The sequence below is a fragment of the Podarcis filfolensis genome (assembly GCF_964270895.1).
Source record: "Podarcis filfolensis genome assembly, chromosome: 7".
Classification (NCBI taxonomy): Eukaryota; Metazoa; Chordata; class Lepidosauria; order Squamata; family Lacertidae; genus Podarcis; species Podarcis filfolensis.
In genome coordinates this window covers 29957094-29980295 of record NC_139603.1, presented here as the reverse complement: position 1 = coordinate 29980295, position 23202 = coordinate 29957094, and the positions used below count along the sequence as shown (strand labels likewise).

Below are 23202 nucleotides of genomic sequence, written 5' to 3'. Positions count from 1 at the left end.
AAGACGTCTGTTTTTGAAAATTGAAGTGAGTAATTTAGGATGTATTTGTGCAAGAAGTTAGCCTTGCCTGGGGTGCAAAAGAGTCTCATACCAGTTCTGCTTCTGTGCCTCAGTGGTACAGTACCAAAAGTTGCCTTTACACAGTACAAGTTGCATTACTTTGAAAAGGCCAAATATTCCTACTGAAGTAATAATCTTAGGTAACTGTCTGAAGGTAGAAATAAGCCCCATTGCAGACACCTCCATACTGGTGCCTTTTTGCAGTTCTGCAACATTTCTTTATTTTTAAAAATTACATTAATATCCCAATTTCAAGGCGGTCATGGTGGTTCACACAGTTCTCCCTCCACTATTTTATCCTAACAACAACCCTGTGAGGCAGGTTAGGATGCTAATGGACCCTAGGTGAGCTTCATGGCAGCACATCCTCTCTCCCTCCCCCCAAGTTTGCTGGTGCAAACGGGTGTGGAAAGCGAGAACCGCGCGTAACTCCTGCGATTATACCACCACGTGCACAAACCACCGTGAACACGCAATGGAAAGCACGTCTGAAGGGGCCCGAAGCTGCCGCAGCTTGCTTGCTTGCTGTTGCAACTTTCTCTTTAACACAGAATTGTCTATCTATTGATCGATCGATCGCAGTTTGTACCCCACTTTTTTCTCCAAGTTGCTCCAGGTGCACGGTTCCCTCTCCTCCTTTACTACAACACGGCGGGGTCGTTTAGGCTAAGAGAAGACAGCCCAAGTGAGCTTCATGACAGAGAAGGGATTCAAACCCTGGTCTCGCAGGTGCCTAACCCTGCTCTCTAAGCACGGCTCCACAGTCAGGGAATCTATTGCAACGTTCCAGATCTGCAACTGGAGGTCGCTAAACTCGCCGCCCCTGCAAGACAAACGGGCTGGCAGCCTTGCAGCAGCCCCGGAGCCAAGTGGGCCAAAGGAGCCCCGCGGAGGGGTTGCAAAGATCAAACGTCCCCGCGAAAAGCAGGCGCCGCCAGCTCCCTTTCCCTTGCAAACCCACTGGCTGGCGCGCGCAGGCTGAGCTCTCGGCTCGCGCTGGGCGAAGAGGAGGAGCCTCCGCGCCTCCCCCCCCCGGGGGCCGCCCTTGGCCCCGCCCCCTCTCTGAAGTCACCCCAGCAGCCCCTCGCCTTTCGCGCGAGGCCGGGGGGGCGGGGCGGGCGCGCGGAGCATGGGGAGGCCGGAGCTGGCCTTAAGCTGCAGAGCGAGAGGCGGAGGCGGAGAGAGCGGGAAGCCCAGCACGCCCGGCCGGGGAAGGAGCCGCTACTCGCTGGAGCGCTCGCCGAGCTGACGGAGAGCCGGGATACCCTGGACAGCGCCTCGCCGCGCCGCCGCCTCCTCGCCTTGCCGAGCGCGCCCCGCCGCCTTCCCGCCCAGAGACCCCCTTCGGCGGCGGCAACATGGTGAGTGAAGGAGTGAGGGAGTGAAGGGACCAGCCTATTTCTGGCGCGCCCGGAGCGGACAGCCGCGTTTCTCCCGCCGGGAGACGCTAAATCCCTCCGAGGAGGAGGAGGAGGAGGAGGAGGAGGAGAGCGCTCTCTCTCTCTCTCTCTCTCTCGCGCGCGTTCTCCCTCTCCCTCTTCAGCCATGAGGGCTGAGAAAGAAGCCAGGAGACCCCACGGACAGGAGCCGGGCTCTCTCCTCACAGGCGCCCACACACAGCGTCGCCTTTCCCACCCCAACACCTGCCACAGCCGTCGCTTCTCTGGGCGCCCTCGCGCGCGCCATTCATGCTTTCCTCGTAGACGCTTAGCAAGCCAAGGATACACACACAGCACCCCTCTCTCTCTGCCCACGTACACACACGCAGGTGCACATATTCCCTTCATTCTCGTTCACACATGCTTCCCTGCCCTCAAACACACACCCCCTCCTTCTTATTCCTCTGCCTCATCCCCTTATTTTCTCCCACATCCTTACCCGCAGGCACTTTTCCTCACACCTGTATATGACATGCTGCCTCACGCTCCTACACCCCATTTCTCTCTCTCTTGTGCCCACTTTATCCTTTGTCTCACATCTAGCACAGAGCTATCATTTTTTTTTACACCTTGAGCCTTTTCCTTGCACACAAATGCTTGTTCTCTGCAAGACAATGTACCTCACGCAACATACGCACCACATTTTCTCGATATGCACACTGTTCTTGTTAGCACACCCACACAGCCTCGCACAGGCAAACACCATCCATTTCTCTCACTGTATCTCATATATATAGCTCTCTCTCTCTCTCTCTCTCTCTGTGTGTGTGTGTCTATAGGCAACAAATGCTGTGCCCACATTACTTTATCCTCTCTTCCCCACCCACACCTGACCTCCCCAACTAATGTTTCCTCACACACAGAAAGACACATGTTCTTATCTGCATACAGGTGTTTGTTTCTCAACACATACAGATTCACAGTTGTTCATTTGTTGCCCTCAGACCCATTAACAAAAGCACACTGAGGACCTCATGGAAGCCATATTTTACATACTGGTTTCACCAACAGAAGACACTGAGCTCCCTCCTTCCCCTCCTTTTCTGCCCCACAGCTTATTTTTTCAAAATGCACCCTATGAAGAATCAGGGTGCAGTTTTGTGTTGCTCTCTGTAGATGAAGAGCTCCTCCACTCATGCACACACTTGCTTCCTATATGGTGCAATCTTATACAAGTCTACTTGGAAGTAAGTGCCATTAAGTTCAATAGGGCTTACTCTCTGATAAAGGGGTCTATAGGATTGCAGGCTTAATCAGCTGCCCTTGCAGATCTCCTGTCTTTGTGCACACTTGAACAGAAAACATTCATGGTGCCACTATAGTAAGGGTTAAAAGAAGAAGAAACTTCCTAACTGTTGTAGAAATGGGTGAAGCAGTTAGTTTATACCACTCCATTGTCACAAACTGGCCCTAACATCAGCTTAGGCAGGTCTTGAAGAATTCTAGGAGGAATCCTTGGCTGCCAATAGTACTTCCAAATTACTCCTTCCCCACCTACCCTAGTAGTATGCAAATTAAAGATGAAAGGCCAGTTTAAAGGGACATAAAAAACCAAAGTAGACATGTAGGTTCCTAAAACCTCCCCCACCATACATAGTGGGGCCATATTTTTATTGGAATCAATCAAAATATCACAACAGCTCCACACTTTTGTGATGTATTCGTTGGTCCCAATAAAAGTATTGCCCAACAGATTTTGCACTTTAAAAAGCAGCACTCTGCTTCTTCCTTCCTGCTGCAGATCCAAGTTATTTAGAAAATCCTAGGAAATTCGGATCTAGCTACTAGCTTTGGGAACAAATCCATCTGAATGTAACAAATGCATGTTAGAGAATTAGCATTCCAGCTTCACCACCATTACCCTTATTCAGTCGGGTTCTTCATGACCATATTTGGATTAGATCTTTTATGTGAGTGTTCAGATTGTATATGTATTCTGTTGCGGCAATATTAAAAACTCATGTTAGGATAACAGCTCAGGGAATGTTTTCAGCCTGTAAGACAAAACGAGGACAATGACATATATATTTTTGGTCAAAATTTGGGTCTTACTGTGTGAAAAGCCCTTAGTTACTATCTGGAAGGTCAGTAACTAAGACCAAAGGACCATTGTAGCCAGATGACAGGTATGTAGCCATGCACCTCTGACAGTAACAAAGCTAAAATGGGATTTGTTTCTCTCCCCCCCCCCCCCATCTATCTAAAAGAACACTAAGCTGTACATAATGAGAAATAATAAGTATTCCAAGACCTGCGATACCTATTATGTTAATGAATGTTGTAACAGTTTACAGTCACATCACAGAAAAACTGCAGTAACAATGGAAGGAGAAAGGGTGTGTTTGTAATAAAATTCCAGTTGTATATAGCTTTATCCCTAATAGATTTCATGCCTTTCATAGAATGACATGAAACAAGAATCAGATAAGCTTTGGAAACCCCTTAAAGGTTATTGTATACATTTCTGGCTGTTTCAATTCCAAGAAACAAACCCAGTTCTGTGCTGTTGATAGCTTTAAACAGGTACTCTCCTGGGTTCAAATCTTTCTTAACTAAGGCAGATTTTACAAGTGGAGGACTAACAGATGAATGAAAAATGCAATCTTACTGGGTGACTTTTGTGTGTGTAATTTTTTATTTAAAAAACCCTGCCAAGCTTACACCTTTTGAAATGTAAGAGCATTTGAAATGTAAGAGCATGAAATGTCAGGGTGATCCACAAAGGGGATTGTAAGCCTCATGTTAGTCCTGTTAGCTGGGCCTATCAGTCTTCTCAATGAATATACAGATGAGAAAACGAGGGTTCAAGGTGGTTCAGTAGCTAACCCAATTATCAGTAATGTGTTCGTGTGTGTTTGTAGTTACACCATTGAGCCTGTGTCCCAGAGGATCACAAGGACTGCACTAATGATAAGATGAAGTTAATGATGTATGATATAATGAACACCTGGGAATCAGGTCACATATAGGTGCTACTGAGTTTTTATTCTAACACCAAACCTGAAACTTTTGGCTTGCACCAGTTACTCTGAACTCTCCATACACCCAAGTAGTTTTTGGGAAATTTGATTTTGGACAACATAAATATATTCCATACTTGTGATTTATCCTGACAGTGTTTTATGTGCTTTATAGAATCATAGAGTTGGAAGGAAATATGTGCCAATCTCCTGCGCATGGGGGGAACTCGCTCCATCCAAAGCATATTCAGAAATGGCAGCATGGCTTTTTGTTTGCAGTTGGTTTTTTAAGTCAGTAACTTATTGGAGAAAATCAATGCAGGGAATGAGATGGACACACTTTTAACACAGAGACATGTGTAGTTGAACTACAATGCAATGACAAAGGAGACTCTTGGTGATCACAGTTATGTGATGGAAAGCATCTTCCCAGGTTGCAAAGTTCTACAAACCTGGAAACACATATGAAAACAAATTCTCTTGGCCATCTTACATGCTGATCATAAACTCATCATTTGGAAGCAAGTACAATTCATTGAAATGGCAGTGATGCCCAAGATCAAGGTGCCAGTATCTGTGTTTTATTTGGGAAATCGTTAGTTTGAAAGTTGTATACAGTTTCTGTAGTAAACATGTATTATTACACTGTATCTTTTGATATAGCCATGCAAAGTATTTGTGAGAATCGGGATACAATGTTTCACCCCACTCAAGCATGAGAATCATTTTGAAGACATCAGGGTGTTTGTTTGTTTGTTTTGTTTTGCTGTTTATGGAATAGACCTCCCATATTAACCAGTGTTCTCAGCCTCAGTTGTATGCTTATTCCGAGCCATGAGCCTGATTTTCCCCAGGATCTCCAGTTAAAACTGGATCATCTCAAGTAGGTAAAGGTAAAGGGATCCCTGACCATTAGGTCCAGTCGTGGCTGACTCTGGGGTTGCGGCGCTCATCTTGCTTTATTGGCTTCCGGGTCATGTGGCCAGCATGACTAAGCTGCTTCTGGTAAAGCAGAGCAGCGCACGGAAATGCCGTTTACCTTCCTGCCGGAGTGGTACCTATTTATCTACTTGCACTTTGACGTGCTTTCAAACTGCTAGGTTGACAGGACATGCATGGAAATACATTGGAAAGCCGCTACCAGTAAGAAGAGACCCTGCTGAGCCAGATGGACCAGTAGAGGCAATGGAGCAGATTTTGGAATTACTGGGGAGCTGCAGCGGGGAGGGGAGAGAATAGGCAGGAGAATCTCCATTTATGCAAATTGAATTTTTGTTGTGCAGACAGGCTGACACCATGGGATGTCACCCCATATGCTAGACTTCAGGAACCACCAATGTTTTCTGCAGCAATTGCAAACTGTGGAACACCCCAGACATGCCATGAGCGTTGCCTGTCTCTGGCAAAAGTGACTGATAATAACTATCGGTTTGTCTAGTGACAAAGGACCAATTCACACCACAAGTTTCCTCACCCCCACTGCGCAGAGATTCTTCACAGCTACATAGGATGGGGTGTCCAGATGTGGCTCTCCAGGGGTCCCTGTCTGGCTTTCAGGATTGTCCCCAGGACACACCAAGCCAGACACCTGATGGGCTCTGTTTCATGCCCTCCCTGAGTGCCTCTGCCTTGCTTGAATGTGACCTTGAACTGTGACAATGCCTCTTGCTTGCCTGGATAGAGAGAGGGTGGAGAAGCCCACACTGAAAAATGCTCCCCACCCCAACATAGGAACCTTACCTTATACGAAGTCAAGCCATTCAACCATTTAGCTCAGTATTATCAACACTAACTAGCAGCGAGTCTGTAGGGTTTCAGGTAGGCATTTTTCCCAGCCTTATCTGGAGATGCCAGGGATCGAACCTGGGACCTTTTGCATGCAAAGCAAATGCTCTACCACTGAGCTACAGTCCTTCCCTTATGAACATACTGCCCTACAGCTAGAGCTTCATGTTATCTGGAATCTTCATGGAGTTCGGTTCCTTCAGCAAGTGTCATAAGCCAATAACCTCTTTGCAACCATATAACAACTTTTTTTCTCTTTTCTTTTGGTCTGGCATAATACCTGGAGGTGTGGATAAATGATTTGTGGAGGCCTAAAGCTTAGTTTGTGGGGGCACGCTCCCAGCTCCTTTTTATTTTGCAGATACATTGGCAAGATGAGAGCCTAGAGCCCTTGACAGTGTAATGTGCCAAAATTAGGCATTGAACTGGATGCGACACTGAGGTGCATAAAAAAGGACAACCTCCTGGAGATGTGGGTATATCATCTGGTGTTGTCATGCATTAAATAATGTTGCACCAAACAAACAAACAACCCAACACCCAGCCATTTTGATTGCAAAGAATTCTTGTGCATCTCAAGAGGACCATCCCTGGTCTTGGAGATATATGATATTGGAAAGTGCAAAGCTTATTTAGTGGTACAGTGGTACCTCAGGTTACAGACTCTTCAGGTTACAGACGCTTCAGGTTACAGACTCTGCTAATCCAGAAATAGTACCTCAGGTTAAGAACTTTGCTTCAGGATGAGAACAGAAATTGTGCGGCGGCAGCAGCAGGCCCCTTTAGCTAAAGTGGTACCTCAGGTTAAGAACAGTTTCAGGTTAAGAACAGACCTCCAGAATGAATTAAGTTCTTAACCCAAGTTAAGTTCTTTTTCACTGACATTTTTCCCTGTAAAAAGAATGTCTCTGCATTGATTTGCAGCCAGCACGATCCAGTGGGTTATTGGCCTTTGATCTAGGAAATTTGGGTCCAAGTTCCACTTCCTCCTCAGCTGGTTGACTTGAGATAAAATTTGTTGGCTTCAACTTCCCCATCACCAAAATGGGAATAACAGAATTCCATTGGATGGGGATAGTTGCTAGCGTGATGAAGCATGGAAAGCTTTGTGCAACATCGGTGATTACATTTATAAAAGGGGGAAAAAGCAATCTTGCATTCTCAGTTACCTGTTCCTTCCCTTACCCACCCCTTTCAACAGTCTTCACTGGGCTAGTCTTTTAATTTATACAATAGCCTATGTAATTGTACTTGCAAATCTGGGCTTAAGTAACCTAACTGGGGCCCACTTAGTTTTAATTTAAGAGAGGGTTATTTTCCAGTATTCATTTCATCCACTCAGGTGGCACTGGGTATCTGATTCTGCAGCTTCCACTGCCTTCCTCACACATGCATTCTTCCCAGCCAGTATTAAGAAAAAAGAATCCCCAGCAATCTCTGCTGCAAACTCTAAACAGAGTCCTTCCAAAAAGCATCATACTGGCAGCGAGTGAATGACTGGCACAAACCTCCAAAAGGGGGTGGGGAAAATACTGTTTCAAGGAATTGGCATTCTTTTCATCAGAGTACAAGTTCCAAATAATGGCATCCACACCACATTTGCTTTCCAGTTACTTGTTATGTAATGGCTTGCTTTGGTTAGTTGTGTAGGAAGTCGAATAAATTATATTGCGACAGTGTCTTTAATAAGCATTTGCTGGTACAAAGGGACATTTTATTTAGCTCTGTTCTGAGCCAGGGGTGGTATTTAGAGGTAGGAAAAGACAGCCAGGTATAATTCTGACCGCATTTACTCCACTACAACCCCACTGATTTTACTAGATCGCAGCAAGAATTGTAACCTTGGGCAGTAGCTCACAATTCATGAATTAAAGTCAATGGGACATCTATGTGAAACTTTGGACCTCTAATGCTTACTGACATTTAAATTTTTAACATTCACTCTCGTAACTAATTATTTCAGAGTGATTCCATTAAAGTTGACAGAGCTCCTCCTCAGACACATAAAAGGAGTCTTGATAGATGTGCGTCTTAATGCATGACACATCAATGGAAGACCATAGCATGGTGTCAGAAGTCATGCTGTAAATTTACAGATTCCCAACCAGACAAGGAAAATGACACTGTTCCCTGCACCAGAAGTCTTCAGCTCTAATAATCCTGCACCCTGGAAGAAATAGAAGAAAATATTTGCTTGCTTTTGCCTGGCATCAGAGGAATAGTGCACATAAAGCTCATCACTATGTTATGGGGAAAGAAGCCAACAATGGCTGCTATTCATGTAAACTTATCTCAGAGTAAACCAATTAGATTCAACTGGTTGATTTCAGTGGGTATAGTGTTGAGTATGGCTAACACTGGATACCGCCCAATGTTTGCAATTCCTTTTTCTTTGCTGAAGAGGGCAACAAGCACAACCGTAGCCTGATTAGATACCTATTTCACTCCCAAGAGGATTGTAGCTTATGAGAAGTCTGCTGTCGAAGACTAGTCAAATCCCTGAGTCATTTGTTAGGGCTTTGTCTGAACAAGACTGAATTTGCTGTTAAAAAACAGAAGACCGCTGGTAGGGATAGATTGGTGACTGTAATTCTAGAAAAGGTCTCTCTAATCATTTGCCCTACATCAGTTATGAACCACAGTTCCCACCATTCCTATGGGCCATGCTTGATGGGGCTGGTGGGTACTGTAGAAGTGGTATTACCCATTGGGAATGGTAGGGGAGAAGGCAGGGATGCCAACTGTAGGTAGAATCAGAGCCAATTGCAAGCAAAACCAACTAATGCTAGTTTTGTCTCTATCCTCCTCCCTGTTGAGTTCCACAAGAGCAACATCAAGACTGAGGAAGGGCAAGTGGACAGCCAGTGCCACCCCCTTGGGCTGGTTGTGAGAAGGTGGGGGCTGGCTGAAGGCAGAGTGAGGTTGGTGGGGCACTGCCCTGTTCACTCCAATGCACCAGTCTCCACTGCACTGCAGACCCAAACATCTGGAAAGCACTAGGCTGGGGAAGGCTTTTCTGCAGAAAGGGTTCCTGAAAGAATGTAGCTAATAGAAGACTCAGTCCTTCACCAAGCCATGGAGATAAGCAAGGGAATCAGAGTACATAAAAAACCCAGAGCAGGTTAGAAAAGATAACTTTGGAGCAACTTGGAGAAGGTAACCTTTAATCCACAAAACATTAGAAGAAGACTTGGTGGTCAGTTTGGAAAAGAGTAGATTCATACTGGAAGTCCAAGAAAAAGCAATCCTGCCATTTTAAAAGCATTCTGCAACACAAAGATACCCTTTCAAACAGCATGCACGAGTTGTGGAAGAATTCACAGAGGAGTTTGCCCCAGTGATGGGAGAGTACATTTCAGGATGTGCTCCAAAATATGCTATTTTGCTGTGTTCAAAAGTGACCGCAGTAATGGATGTCTTATTTTTCTTAGGTTCCATATTTTGTAAAGAGAGTAACCCTTCCTGAAGAATATATTTGGGACAATCATCATTCCAAAAGTGATTTATGAGCTGATGCCACAGCAATTTAAGAGGGATGACCTACAGAAGATTCCAGAGCACCCCACCCCATATTTACATAAAGCAGAAACCATTTTACACAAAGGTGTCACTTTTTTATGCTTTACAACACAAACAAGTTACAAAGAGAAGCAGATTTTGTTCACTGAGTATGCAATAGTCATAACTTGGATAATCTCAGTCATGGAGAAGCTCTAAGTATGAGACTACTGAAAACAGCGGGGGGTGGGGGTGGAGATATGTTTGTGGACAATGGTCTACTTAAAGAAGATCCTGTGGACATTGCTTTAAGATCTGATACCAAACCATATAAGATACAAACACCCTGAAAGGTAGAAATGGAGGTGGAACAGATGAAGGAGCATAACATAATTTAAATAAATAAATAAATAAATAAATAAATAAATAAATAAATAAATTTTATTTATACCCCGACCTCCCCAGCCAAGGCCGGGCTCAGGGCAGCTAACAAGCAATAATAAAAACAAGTTGAATGAATACAACTTAAAAACAAGATTAAAATATAACATTAAAACATTGAAACGTTAAAATGCAGCCTCATCACAGGAGGAGAAAGGAAAAAAGAAAGAGGGGGAGGGAATCAAAATTGACTCCAAGCCAAAGTCCAGGTGGAACAACTCTGTCTTACAGGTGCTGTGGAAAGAAATCAGATCCTGCAGGGCCCTGGTCTCATGAGACAGAGCGTTCCACCAGGCCGGAGCCAATGTTGAGAAGGCCCTGGCTCTGGTTGAGGCTAATCTAACTTCCTTAGGGCTCGGGACCTCTAGGGTGTTGCTATTTATGGACCTTAAGGTCCTCCGTGGGGCATACCGGGAGAGGCGGTCCCGTAGGTACGAGGGTCCTAGGCCATGAAGGGCTTTAAAGGTCAAAACCAGCACCTTAAATCTGACCCTGTACTCCACCGGGAGCCAGTGCAGCTGGAAAAGCACTGGGTGAATATGCTCCCATGGCAGAGACCCCGTGAGGAGCCTCACTGCAGCATTCTGCACCCGCTGGAGTTTCTGGGACAGCTTCAAGGGCAGCCCTGCATAAAGCGAATTACAGTAGTCAAGCCTGGAGGTGACTGTTGCATGGATCACTGTGGCCAGGTCGGGGCGGGAAAGGTAAGGGACCAATTAAGGAGATTATGTTAAGTTTTCAGGAAGCATGCCTCCCAAGCAGTGTGGAAGGTTACTGTTGGAATTGGGGATGTGGAAGCTAATGTGCTTAATGCATGGCCTTCTGGTTTCTGAAGCATTTGGCTTATTTGAAATATGACATCTTAGCCAAATGTTTAAATGAGTAAGCAGGGGGATAATTGCATTTCCATCTAGAGCAAGCTCTTTAAGGTGGCAATACTGCACGGTACAGTAAAGGGGATGTGTGGTAGAAAATCCTTTCTGACCCTGCCTGGCAGCAAAAGGAGGAGGAGCCCCTGGTACATTAATCCTGGTCTTGGGGACACAGTGTTACATTGCAGGCAGCTGGGACAGCAACCAAGAAACCTCCTTCTTAAACATAGAGCCGCCTTTGTCTCAAGGCTAGACAGGGAGCTGTTGTAAAACTGAAGGCATTCTCTCCCTCTCTCTAAAAAGTTCAATTGCTGAACTAGCATAGATATCCTGTGCACAAGCTGTGCGCCCAGTGTCTGAAATGTGTTAAAATGAAAGATGTGAAAAAGATCCTCAGTGGGATAAAATTACTCCCACCCCGTTTCCATTCTCCTGCAGTAATCCAAAATGTGTTTCAAATAGCAAGATAATCTCATTCTATTTTAGATAGTTTATAACACTAACTCATTCTTATGCCTCCGTTCAACAGAAAGCTGTCAAAATTGGTACCATCATCATTTGGAATTAACAGAAATGTATGGACAGTATGACTCTGACATACTCGTTCAAAGCTTTTTCTATACAGTGGTACCTTGGGTTAAGAACTTACTTCGTTCCGAAGGTCCGTTCTTAACCTGAAACTGTTCTTAACCTGAAGCACCACTTTAGCTAATGGGGCCTCCTGCTGCCACCGCGCTGCCGGAGCACGATTTCTGTTCTCATCCTGAAGCAAAGTTCTTAACCTGAAGCACTATTTCTGGGTTAGCGGAGTCTGTAACCTGAAGCGTATGTAACCTGAAACGTATGTAACCCGAGGTACCACTGTATTGCTGTTTTGATTTCACGTTTAGAGGACCATTGCTGCCTTTGTTCCTACAGCATTTGTAAACAAAGTATTCACTTTTACTAAAGTTTGCTGAGTTGCATCAATATCTTGAGTGATATATTTAATGAATGAAGTATGAGTGCATGATTAAAGTGTTTTATATTTCGTTGCAAATGGTTGTGTCCCTCTCGATATTGCATGTAATGAGAGGCAGGATATGAACCTTATAAATAAAATAAAATAATAAATAATAGATGTGGCCATTAGGCTGCAGTTCTTGAAAGTAAGTCCCACTGAACTCCACAGGGCTTACTTCCAAGTAGACACACATAGGCTTGCATGGTTAAAGAGCAGACTTTCCTAAGGTCCAAATCCAGCTAATCTGATTAGGGATGTTTACCGCTCCTAAATGGATAATTACCCTGCATCACATTGACTGGATTATTTTTCTCATACTCCCCCCCCCCCACGCTCCTTTTCAGTTTTCATAAAATGGAAACATTTTAAAGCATTGCTTTTACCATTAGCCAATTCAGTGTTGTCATTCAGCCCGGCTGCTTAGAAATACTTGGTTACACTTGTATGAGTAAATATAGACTGCAATGGAAAGTGCAGAAATTGATACTAATTTAGATAAGCATACCTGATCTGCTATTAAATTTGAATGCATGGAACTGAACCTGAGCAGTAAAAGTTAGCAAACTATTTTCCATCTGTAATGATTGCCGGGTCTATTGAAGCTACTCAGGCAACCATCTAACCACAAGATAGCCACAGTATGTGGAATCCAGTATGCGGAAGCCCAGTGCAGTGTAAATCTATGACCAAGCATTGGATTTATATTACAGCACACATTGGGACGCTTACCTCTAACCCAAACCCACCGATGCTTCCCCAAACATGCTGAAAGCTGAATACTGTGTGTGGTAATACCTCACTACAGGCTGGCAGTCGTCACAAGCATGCATGCCAGGTGTATGTGCTGAAGTTCCCAGATGCCTGCTGGTTGTGTGAATGTGTCTGGCTGTAGCATAATAGCTTTTGTTCTTTGTGCCAGAGATTTTACATTCAGTTGCACTATTAGCTAGGAGATACGGCAAAGGTGCCATAATTTCCTAAACATCCAGTGCCTAAACATATTCACTAATGTGCCTTTGTCTGTGTCAGCAACATAACATGCATCAGCCTACTCTTTTAATATTTTGTTATGCTAGCTGCACAGATGTATGCACACATGATTTCCTTGCAAAACTGATACGATATCAAAATCCATAAAACCATCTGAAAAGCAAGTAGCAATCAATTGACTGCTCAGTTTTTCTGATCGTCAGGTAATTGTAAAATATTCTAAGAATGATGCTGTGTAGATGTGGGTCAATTAATTTTTACTTAATTATGGTTCCATTTGTCAGTAAGGGCAACATGTCTCGTAGCCTGCAGCACTTGGGGATAAACCTAGCAGCACAGCAAGACTTCTCCCACACTGGCCCGCTGCTATAACTGTAGGAATCACCAAACAAGATCACAAGCAGTCTTTGGGGGCAAAGGTCATTGCCTAGTGGATGGAACAGAGCCAGGGAATTATTTTCAGCCTAAGGGCTTTGCTCCCTCGTAGGCAGGGCTCGCCCAAACATTTCGTCACCTGAGGCAAACCACAAAACAGTGGCCCCCTTCCCACCAGGGATGAAGGGGTGAGGGAAGATGTTCATCAGGAACAAGGGGCGATAAAGATTTACAATGGAACCTGCTGCCCTTGTGAATTCTGCCACCTGAGGCAATCACCTCAACTTGCCTCATTGGTGGGCTGGCCCTGGTTGTAGGCAATTTTTCATGGGCTTCTTTCTTGAGACCGGTGGGCAGGGCCAAAAGGAAAAGTAGCCAGAGCAATTAATGCAACCTTTCCTTGTAAAGTAGGCTGCACTGCAGTCACACCAAAGCCAGAGGTTTCTATATGCACATTCCTCCAGCCAGGCAAGCAAGAAGCACATTATTACAATTAAGCAATGTCTTCCAGCCATGCAAGAGCACTCAGGGAGGTTGTTGAGCAGGGCCAGTGAGTGGTATATGGCCTGGAGAGAATCTTGAGGATCAGAGAGGACTGCTTTTTGGCACCTAGGTCTACACTCCAGGTGTAGATCATGGGGCTAGGATGAGGAAGACCCAGTTCCAAATTTCTCCCTAAACCATGAAGCTCATTAGGTGACTCTATATAAAACCGTGTTTATGGAAGACAATGGCTACGAGTGATCGCCAAAGGAGAAGAAGAAGATAGAAATATATGCCTTACAAATAGCTGGAGATAAATCTTTACTTGTCATGCTGGCCCCAGTTGAACAACAAGTATTATTTACATATGCATTCATGAATGGAATGCATTTCTCTCCCTTGAGCTCAAGAGAGGGTTTAGTCCTTTTTTGCTTTCAAAGCTCCTTCATAGCAATGCATAAGTTATTCACCCATTAACTTGCCTGTCCTCACAGTGTCCTCCAGACAGCATCCCCACAATTCTCACTTTCACAGTTGAAGATAGAACTAACAAAATAAACTGCCAACTGCCACCTCTTTTCCCCAATACTGTGTTGTTGTTTTTTTTGGTGTGAAATACATTTACGCTACAAATACACTACAAATAACTAACAGTGCTGAGCGTGTCACACACATTCCCTGCCTAAGAAGAGGGCAATTTGTGAAGATGAACGGCAACTATGCATGCTGGGCTAAGCTCCTTGCAGAAAGGGCAGGGTGAAAGTTTGTTAAAATAATGTATTCTATTTTAAAACCCATTATTTCATGGTAGCAGCCATCTAACTTGTTTTTTGTAGCTAGCGTAAGCCTCAAACTTGTTGGTAGATTTCTTTGATGTTGCACTCAAGTAGAAAGCCAACATTTTAAATTCTAAGAATAAACAATAGAAGTGATTTATTTATTTACTATACACATTTACTTATTATACAAATTTCTAGCTTGCTTAATAAGATAATATTCAGCAGTGAACAACATAAAATCTCATGAAACAATATTTGTTCAATATGTAAAATATAATTCAGTGAGAAAACAATACATGTAATTTTAACTATGCACTGTGTGAAGAAGTACCATAATTCCTTTTATTTATCTGGAACCTTCCAACATTCCGTTTCATGGGATGCCCACAATTTCACGTGTTTTGAGAGAGGGAGAAACACTTTTCTCTATCCACTTTCCCCAGGCCATGCATCAGTTGCAAACTTCTGTCATGTCACCCTTTCTCTCAATGGAAAAAGTCAAAAATTATGGAACCTTTCCTCACAGCAAAGTCACTCCATCTCCTTGATCATTTTGGTTGCCTGTTTCTGAATCCTTTCCAACTCTGCAATATCCATTTTGAGGTGAGGTGAGCTAAAACCAACCTCCCCCAGTCCGATGCCTTTCAGGCGTTAAGACCAGTGGTGAAGCTGCATGCTCTGGCACCGGGGTGGAGAGCAGGCAGGGGCGTGGTTGGCGCCCGTCCCGGGGGGCATGGCACGTCACCTGCGGGGGCATGGCATGCGTCCTGGGGTGTGTGGCATGCTGCCCGTGGGGGTGTGGCATGCATCCCGGGGGTGTGATGTGCCACCCACGGGGGCATGGCATGTGTCCTGGGGGCATGACACACTGCTTGTGGGGGCTTGGCTATGGGGGGAAATCCACCAAGCATGCCCGGGGGGCGGGCGCAATGGTAGTCCCCTCCCCGATGGTGTTGGGGTTGGTGCGCTCCCCCCGCCCCTCATTCCTCCGCCAGTGGTTAAGACTCCCATCAGCCTCAGCCCGCATGTCTGCAGCTGATGAAAATTACAGCCCAAAACATCTGGAGGGCACCAGATTGGGGAAGAAGGCTTCTTCAGATACTCTCCCCAGATAAATCTTCCTTAATTACAAATTAAGCTGATGTTCCACTATGAAGTAGGTAGAATAGAATAGGATTACTTTTAAATGGATTGCACTAATCTCCTTTCCGGGCCAGGCTCATTTTGCAGCGTTAAGAGCAGGGAGATTCCAGAGCTGTAAACATCATATTTTCTTAATTTGGCCAGATTTTGTGTGTGATACGTATGTTTGCAACACTTCATTATAACAGGGTTGTTTTCTTTTTTAAAAAAGACAGTAAAATAATTGTGGAATGTCTGCTAGACAATTGTCTAATAAATACTAGGATCATAGAATTGTAGAGTTGGCAGGGATTCCCAGAGTCATCCAGTCCAACCCTTTGCCATGCAGGAATTCTGCACACAGACACACTGACCACAGAGATGACTTACTTAGTATAAAGGGTACACACAAATCCTGTTTTTGTGTTTTTATTTATTTTGAAGGAAAAGCTTTAGTGCTGGGACTCTAGGCTCAAAGATACCAATGTGTATGCTTTTTCTTCTTTGCTAAAAGATTTTGATCAATGTCACTTCATTTTAGTCTTTCCAGGTACAGATGATGTATGGAATGCTTTTTGTGAAATACCTGGTATCTGTGGATATCCCTTCAGTGCCACCTTCCCCTCAAGGTTCTCAGGTGCATTCCCACCATTAATAAAACACTGGATTAGGATATTCTACTAGTTGATTCATAAGTTTCACCATCTGAGCAGGAACAAGAGTCAGCAAAACTAAGCAAATATGCACTAAGGGAAAAGAACGAATGAGCATTTTTCTTTTTCTTTTGCTCAAACTTAAATTAGAGTCTTGCAATTAAATTCCGGATTTGGAAGCAGAATAGAATCAGGATGCAAATATGCACTCTTAATAGGAGGCATACAGAGGAAATAGGCTTATAGACTCACTTGCTTTTGGGTCCCTTTCTCCCAAACAGGTCCAGGGATGGTCAGTATCCATAGAAGCCTACCCTTTCACACTCAGCAAGAAGGCTGGCCACAAATTCCCAATTTACAAAATTGCAATGCACAGAATGTTAGCTGCTCTTCCTTCCTCTGAAGCAATATTATTGTAATAGTAATAGGCATATGAGGCTATTAATCTAGTGGACCTTGCCCCATTTTGGTTAGAAGAACACTATTCAGTGTGGATTTTAATTTATTCCTCTTTACTCAGATCAGTTCTCTTTAAAAACCACTGTATTTTGCAAAAACACAGTTGGAAGTTTGGAAATGGGTTATACAAGAAAGGGTTAATGGAGCCAGAAGTAATCTGTCAAAGTTAACAAGTACCTCCTTTGTTAGAGAGATTGGCAGATTGCTCACAATAGCAAGATCTTCTTGAGTCTTCTGAATGGTTAGGACAGTGATGGTGAACCTTTAAGAGATCAAGTGCCCAAACTGCAACCCAAAACGCACTTATTTATCGCAAAGTGCCAACACGGCAATTTAACCTGTATATCTCATTTTTTCTGTGTGTTTCACGTTTCTTCTTTATGACTGGACTGCTGTTGTAATAAATAATCCTTCATAAAAGTTGTTGCATTACGTTCTTCATTAAATTATCTTTCCATTGATATATAACTTTTTTCTAAAAGTTATAATTTTTTTCTAAAAAAAATGTTTAAGGGTACTCTCATTTTGACTCAAGAAAATCACCACTGGGGAAAAAATAAATACAGTTCAAATCGGGGAAAATAAATAAATTTCAAATTGGGAAAAATAAATACAGTGGTACCTCGTTTTCGAACAGCTTAGTTCTTGAACTGCTTGGAACCTGAACACTTCAAACCCGGAAATGAGTGTTCCAGTTTTGGAACTTTTTTCGGAAGCTGAATGTGCTCTCTTCTGAGTATAACTTCCGTTTTGAGTGCCACACTTCCGTTACACGAACAGGCAAGGGATGTCGCTGCCACCCCTTCCCCAGCCTGGTCCTGCATGCAAGCAAGTAGGAGTGGGATCAGGCTGCTCTGCTATGCAGCATTGCTGCTTGCATGGGAACAGGAGCTGGATTGGGGCTGCTCAGCTGGGGAGATGCAGGCTCCGTCACACTTTCCATTGAGGGGTTCATGGCTGCACTCCCCTCAAGGGAGAAGTTTAAAGGAGCCCCCACCTCTGCATCAGATCCCCTGAAACCCTGTGAAAGCAGCCAGGCTGAATAGTTGCTGGAGTTGGGGAAGGTGGAGGCAGCCTGGAAGCTGCATCTGAGAGCCTCCGCACCACCTGAAGGCAGCTAGGTGCTCCTCAACTGAGCAGCCCAATCCCACTCCTACTTGCGTGCAAGCAGGAGTGGAGGCAGGGATCTCTCAGCATGAAGCCTCCACTCCACTTCTGAGAGATCCCCGCCTCCCTTCCTGCTTGCACGCAAGTCCTCCTCTCCTCTCCCCTCCAGCACAGAAGCTATGGCCCTGCACGCATGCCCACAGAGAAGCCTCTGAGTGCCTCTCTGGCACACATGCCATATGTTCGCCACTACTGGGCTAGGAGATACCTGAAACAGGGCCTGACTTTCTCCCCCAACTGCTAGGTAAAGATTATGTCATCTATGTCTGTATAGAGGAAAACACAGACCACAGTTTTGGAGTGTAGAAGTTACAGGAGGAGCCTTCACAGGTTACATTCAACAACTGTGCAGTCTGTGTGCCTCCATTCACACTAGTCCAGGAGTACAGTGGTACCTCGGTTTACAAACGCTTCAGGTTACAGACTCCGCTAACCTGGAAGTAGTACCTTGGGTTAAGAACTTTACCTCAGGATGAGAACAGAAATCGCGCAGCGGCAGCAGCAGGAGGCCCCACTAGCTAAAGTGGTACCCCAGGTTAAGAACAGACTTCTGGATCGAATGAAGTCTTAACCAGAGGTACCACTGTACAAATCAAGAAGTGTTACACTCTTGTAAATGTGTAGAAACAGGTTGTGTTCAGTGTAACCCTAGAAAAAGCTGTGTTTGGGGGCTCGGTAAGCTAACAGCATTTAGGGTGCCATCTGTGTCTGGGGAAATGGATTTGGCCCTGTGTTTGACTGCTTAAGCTGGGGCTCAACCTGCATATTTGTAATTAAACACAAATATTAGAAAACTCCATAATCCTCCAAAGTAAAATTAGACCTGGGCAGCAAGCAGGCATCAGGTGAAACAATGAGGTTACAGCAGTGAGGAATTGAAGGATAGATCTCCTTGTGAACAGCCTGCCCTCCCTAAGTTAACCTGCTCCCTGCCCCCTGGGTGATAGATGAAGTCAGATTCAGCTGCCAGTCTGGTCAGCATTTTTCTGTGGAATGGGGTGGTGCCACTATATTGTTCCTCAGCTCGGGCAACTAAATTTCTTGGGCTGGTCCTATCTCCCAACATTGCTGTTCTATTAGTGGTATGGCCATTAGGGTTTAATTACACCCATTTGTATGTAACATGTAGATTTGCCATCATGCACAGCAGATGGCCAAAAGGAGTCAGACAGCAGAGTTGGGGAGTTTTTCAAGAGAAAAGACACACGTCCTACTTTTTTGAGCTCTGATTAATCACTAATGTGGAACATCATAACTCTACTTTGTTGTATTCAGCTTAAATAGCATGACTGAATATGGTTCCCTTTTGAGTTCAGGGAGAGTTGAGAAACAGAAGCATCTGCGCTGTGTAAAAACCTAGACAGAAAGTGGTTAGCTTTTAAAAAAAAATGTTTAAGAAAAGCTTTTAGAGTACAAACAAATTGAGAAGCACTGAATAGCTTGATCTTAATTGCATGTGACACATTTTGAGTTAGAAAAGCAAACTTTAAAAAAACCCCACATCCTTCTTACGTGATCCTGTCTCTTTTTTCTCCCCTCATCTCAGGAGATATTATATGCTCAGTGATGTGGGAAATAGTTCTGCTGTTACATAACTCTTCCTTCCAATGTGTATAAAATAAAAACTCTATATAGTAAGTCTTCATCTCTGAGATTGAGGAAATGACCTGAGTATTCCAGAATGGAGGACACATCTCCCTGCACCTTACTTATACTAAGATTAATGTGTTCAGTTCTCTGAGAGCTGGTATAGATGGAGGAGGGAACTTTTCAGTGAGAGATTTTGCTATGGTGGAATACTGCCAGATCATAAAACGCTGGTTCACACATGCACACCTGTCATTTGATGACTGTGCCATCAAGTGATAACTTGCATGTGTGTGTGAATAGACCATCACGGATCTGAAGCCATACCACATATAGAACATTATTGTGATCCTGTGTCACTTTAAATGCAATATTTTCAGATGGAGTTGGATCACACAATCAGCACCAGCTGCATCAAGTGCTGTTGAGTAATCAAATAACGGGAAATAAAGTAATAATTCATAAAGATAGCTGCAATTCTTACAGCAACGTCACAAAATGAATCAAAATTGTTAGTATTCCCCATATTGTAGAAAGGCTGAGACAGAGAGAGCAGCTTGTCTAATGGCACCTAATGAGTTCATGGAAAGGTGAGAATTCAGCTGGGGCTTCCTGCTTTGCATCTCAGTCTCTTCGCTGCTGTGCAATGCCAAGTAGCTTAGTATTGCAGTCACAGCAATTACACTAAATTCAACAAGTTCACTCATTAACAAGGACTGAAGGAAAAGCAGCAGTTGTATAGATTTCGTTCACACCAAAAGAAAAAGCTTGATGGAAATAATTTCATGTGGTTAATGTGCACAGCAAATGAAAATAGCGATTTTACAGGAAAGCCTCTTAGATGCAGAAGCTTTTCTTCCCAACAAATTCCCCTTTTGCATTTCCCAACCTTCATCCACCAGTACCAATAAACCAACATGTCCCTCATATGTATTAAATTTCAGCCTTGGGCAGAGATTTGTCCACTGGCACTAGAATTCATGTTAATAGTGATATTGTTCCTATTTTGTGTAAATACCACTTATGCCAACTAATAATAAATTCAAGCTTTTGTGCTTTGATTTTCCATTTGTTATAAGCCACATAGAGATGAACAAAATATTGTTACATTTTTAAAATGTCATGTTAAAACTTTGGACAATGGGATCTCTGTGAAACAGAAGCAGTAAGAGAAGGCTAAAGTTGAGGTTCTCTGTTTTCTCACACTCCACGTTTCCTGACTCAGCTCCTCATCTGAAACTATTTTTTGTTGAAACCAGCTAGCCTTGTGAACACAGTTCCCTGATAAGTTTTAGTATGATAGACATATTTGGAAATTTGTATTTATCACATTTGCACCTTACATTTCTGGGTGTACATTTAAAATGTTTTAATAATAATGTAGGGCAGCTGCAGGCAAATGTTTCAACTCAAACTATTTGAAGATATATTCTTATGGATATAGATTATATCATCTTAAGGTAAAAGGTTAAAGGTAAAGGACCCCTGGATGGTTAAGTCCAGTCAAAGGTGACTATGGGGTTGCAGCACTCATCTCACTTTCAGGCCAAGGGAGCTGGCGTTTGTCCACAGACAGCTTTCCAGGCAGTGGTGTAGCGTGGGTTGTCAGCACCCGGGGCAAGGCAAGTAATTTGCGCCCCCTAACCCGTGGATTTGCGCCCCCTAACCCATGGATTTGCCCTAACCCCAGATGTTGCGCCCGGTGCGGCCCGCCCCCCCTGCACCCCCCACGCTACGCCACTGTTTCCAGGTCATGTGGCCAGCATGACTAAACTGCTTCTGGCACAACGGAACACCATGATGGAAACCAGAGCGCACGGAAACGCTGTTTACCTTCCTGCCACAGTGGTACCTATTTATCTACTTGCACTTTGACATGCTTTCGAACTGCTAGGTAGGCAGGAGCTGGGACAGAGGAACAGGAGCTCACCCCATTGTGCTGATTTGAACCACCAACCTTCTTATCGGCAAGCCCAAGAGGCTTCAGTGGTGCCACTCGCATCCCAAATCATCTTAATAGAGCAAGTGAAAATATAGTTTTGATTGAAACAATTTCTCTTTTTCTGTTAAATCAGTAGCACTTTTGTAGAATCAGGCTGGTATTTCCAACCAGATAATGGTATTAAAAAGGAGTCTCAAATTAACTACTTAGAATATAAACAGAGCATTCTGATATACAGGAGGCCCTGGGACCAATGGCATGTATACTTTGTAATGATGATTAACAGCCAAACCATGAGCTGAATGGCAGTACAATTAAATAAGAAAACTAGAAAACATACATTGATCTCAAAATGCAACAAACCTTGCCGCAATCACTATACCTTTCAAAGGTACTTTAATGCTTTCCCATATTTCAGTTGAACATATCTTCAACAGCATCTTTGGAACATCTATCCTGTCTTTGCTTTTGTGCATGCAGATTTCACTAAACAATGCAAACTGTGTATGTAGATCCTCTGCAGAATATGGTCTTCCCTAAAGAGTGTTTGAAGAATGCATTGATCCTATTGATATCTGTAGCTGGCAGAATTTGCACAGAAGCTTACTATGCTGACAACCCTTGTGGAACAAGCCTGCCACTTATAACATGTTACTGCAGTACATTAAGTGCATAGGGTTGTGTCCTCCATACAGGTGGTTTCAGTAGAAGCCGAAAGGCCAGTAGGATAATGTATTAGGAGATCATCTCAAGCTTTGCTCCCATCCTCTCGTGCTCTGTCTATTCTGTGTTCATTTTTGTGCTGTTGCATAATCATTTTGCAAATAGCTGCAGCACCTCGTTGGCTTATCTTGGTTTGTAGTATCAACATGACATTGGTGCAATGTCCTGGGTCAACTCCTGTTATGAACCACTTGTTTGCTTTTATTGATTTGCCCCCCACCCCCTCCTAACTTGTAATTTTCAGTTGCCAGCCACAGCAGATCATGCATTTGAGCTTACATGGTGACTTGCCCATTCAAACCCTCCATAGTGTCAGCCTGTGTTGGCAGATACTTTTGAGGCTCTTTTGCAGAAAAGAATCTCTGCCAGTCTCATCTGACCTCAGAAAAGGCAACTCCTAGCAACTAGCAAAAGAACATTTCAATCTCTCAGGATATTTTGCTGCTCGCCTAAAAGTTGCCATTCTCCCATAAAGGAATTTCAGAGGGAGACTCTGAAAGTGTGAAATAGCTGAATTATAACAGTTTGATTCTATTCATTTGGACTTGAATAGAGACAATTGCTTCCTGCTTTTACTTAGGAATGATAAGGTTATTGTGGAATCACCAGATACTGCTTTTGTGGTCATTGGGATTATTGCTCATTGGGGAGCAGTAATCAATTAAGCTTATTCAGAGTAGACCCACTAACATGACTAAGTTACGTCTATTAATCTCAGTGGCTCTACTCTGAGTCTTCCTTGGAGCTTTAATTCTCACAAATAGTACCTTTTGCATTTCACTGCCACAACCTCACTGTTTACAATTCCTCCCCTCTGTACTAGTGGATCCATATATGCCTGTAAACTGAGGTTAGCACTTCATG

At 43.8% G+C, this 23202-nt stretch overlaps 1 protein-coding gene across 1 annotated transcript in view; it reads left to right on the top strand.

Moving 5' to 3' along the window:
- Positions 1–1151: 1151 nt before the first annotated feature.
- The window catches only part of ELOVL2 (ELOVL fatty acid elongase 2), a 49914-nt gene continuing 27863 nt past the window's right edge, over positions 1152–23202 (top strand). The window contains exon 1 of the mRNA XM_083624066.1: positions 1152–1421. Coding sequence (XP_083480192.1) covers positions 1419–1421 — 3 coding nt within the window. The 5' untranslated portion in view covers positions 1152–1418. The remainder of the gene's footprint in view (positions 1422–23202) is intronic.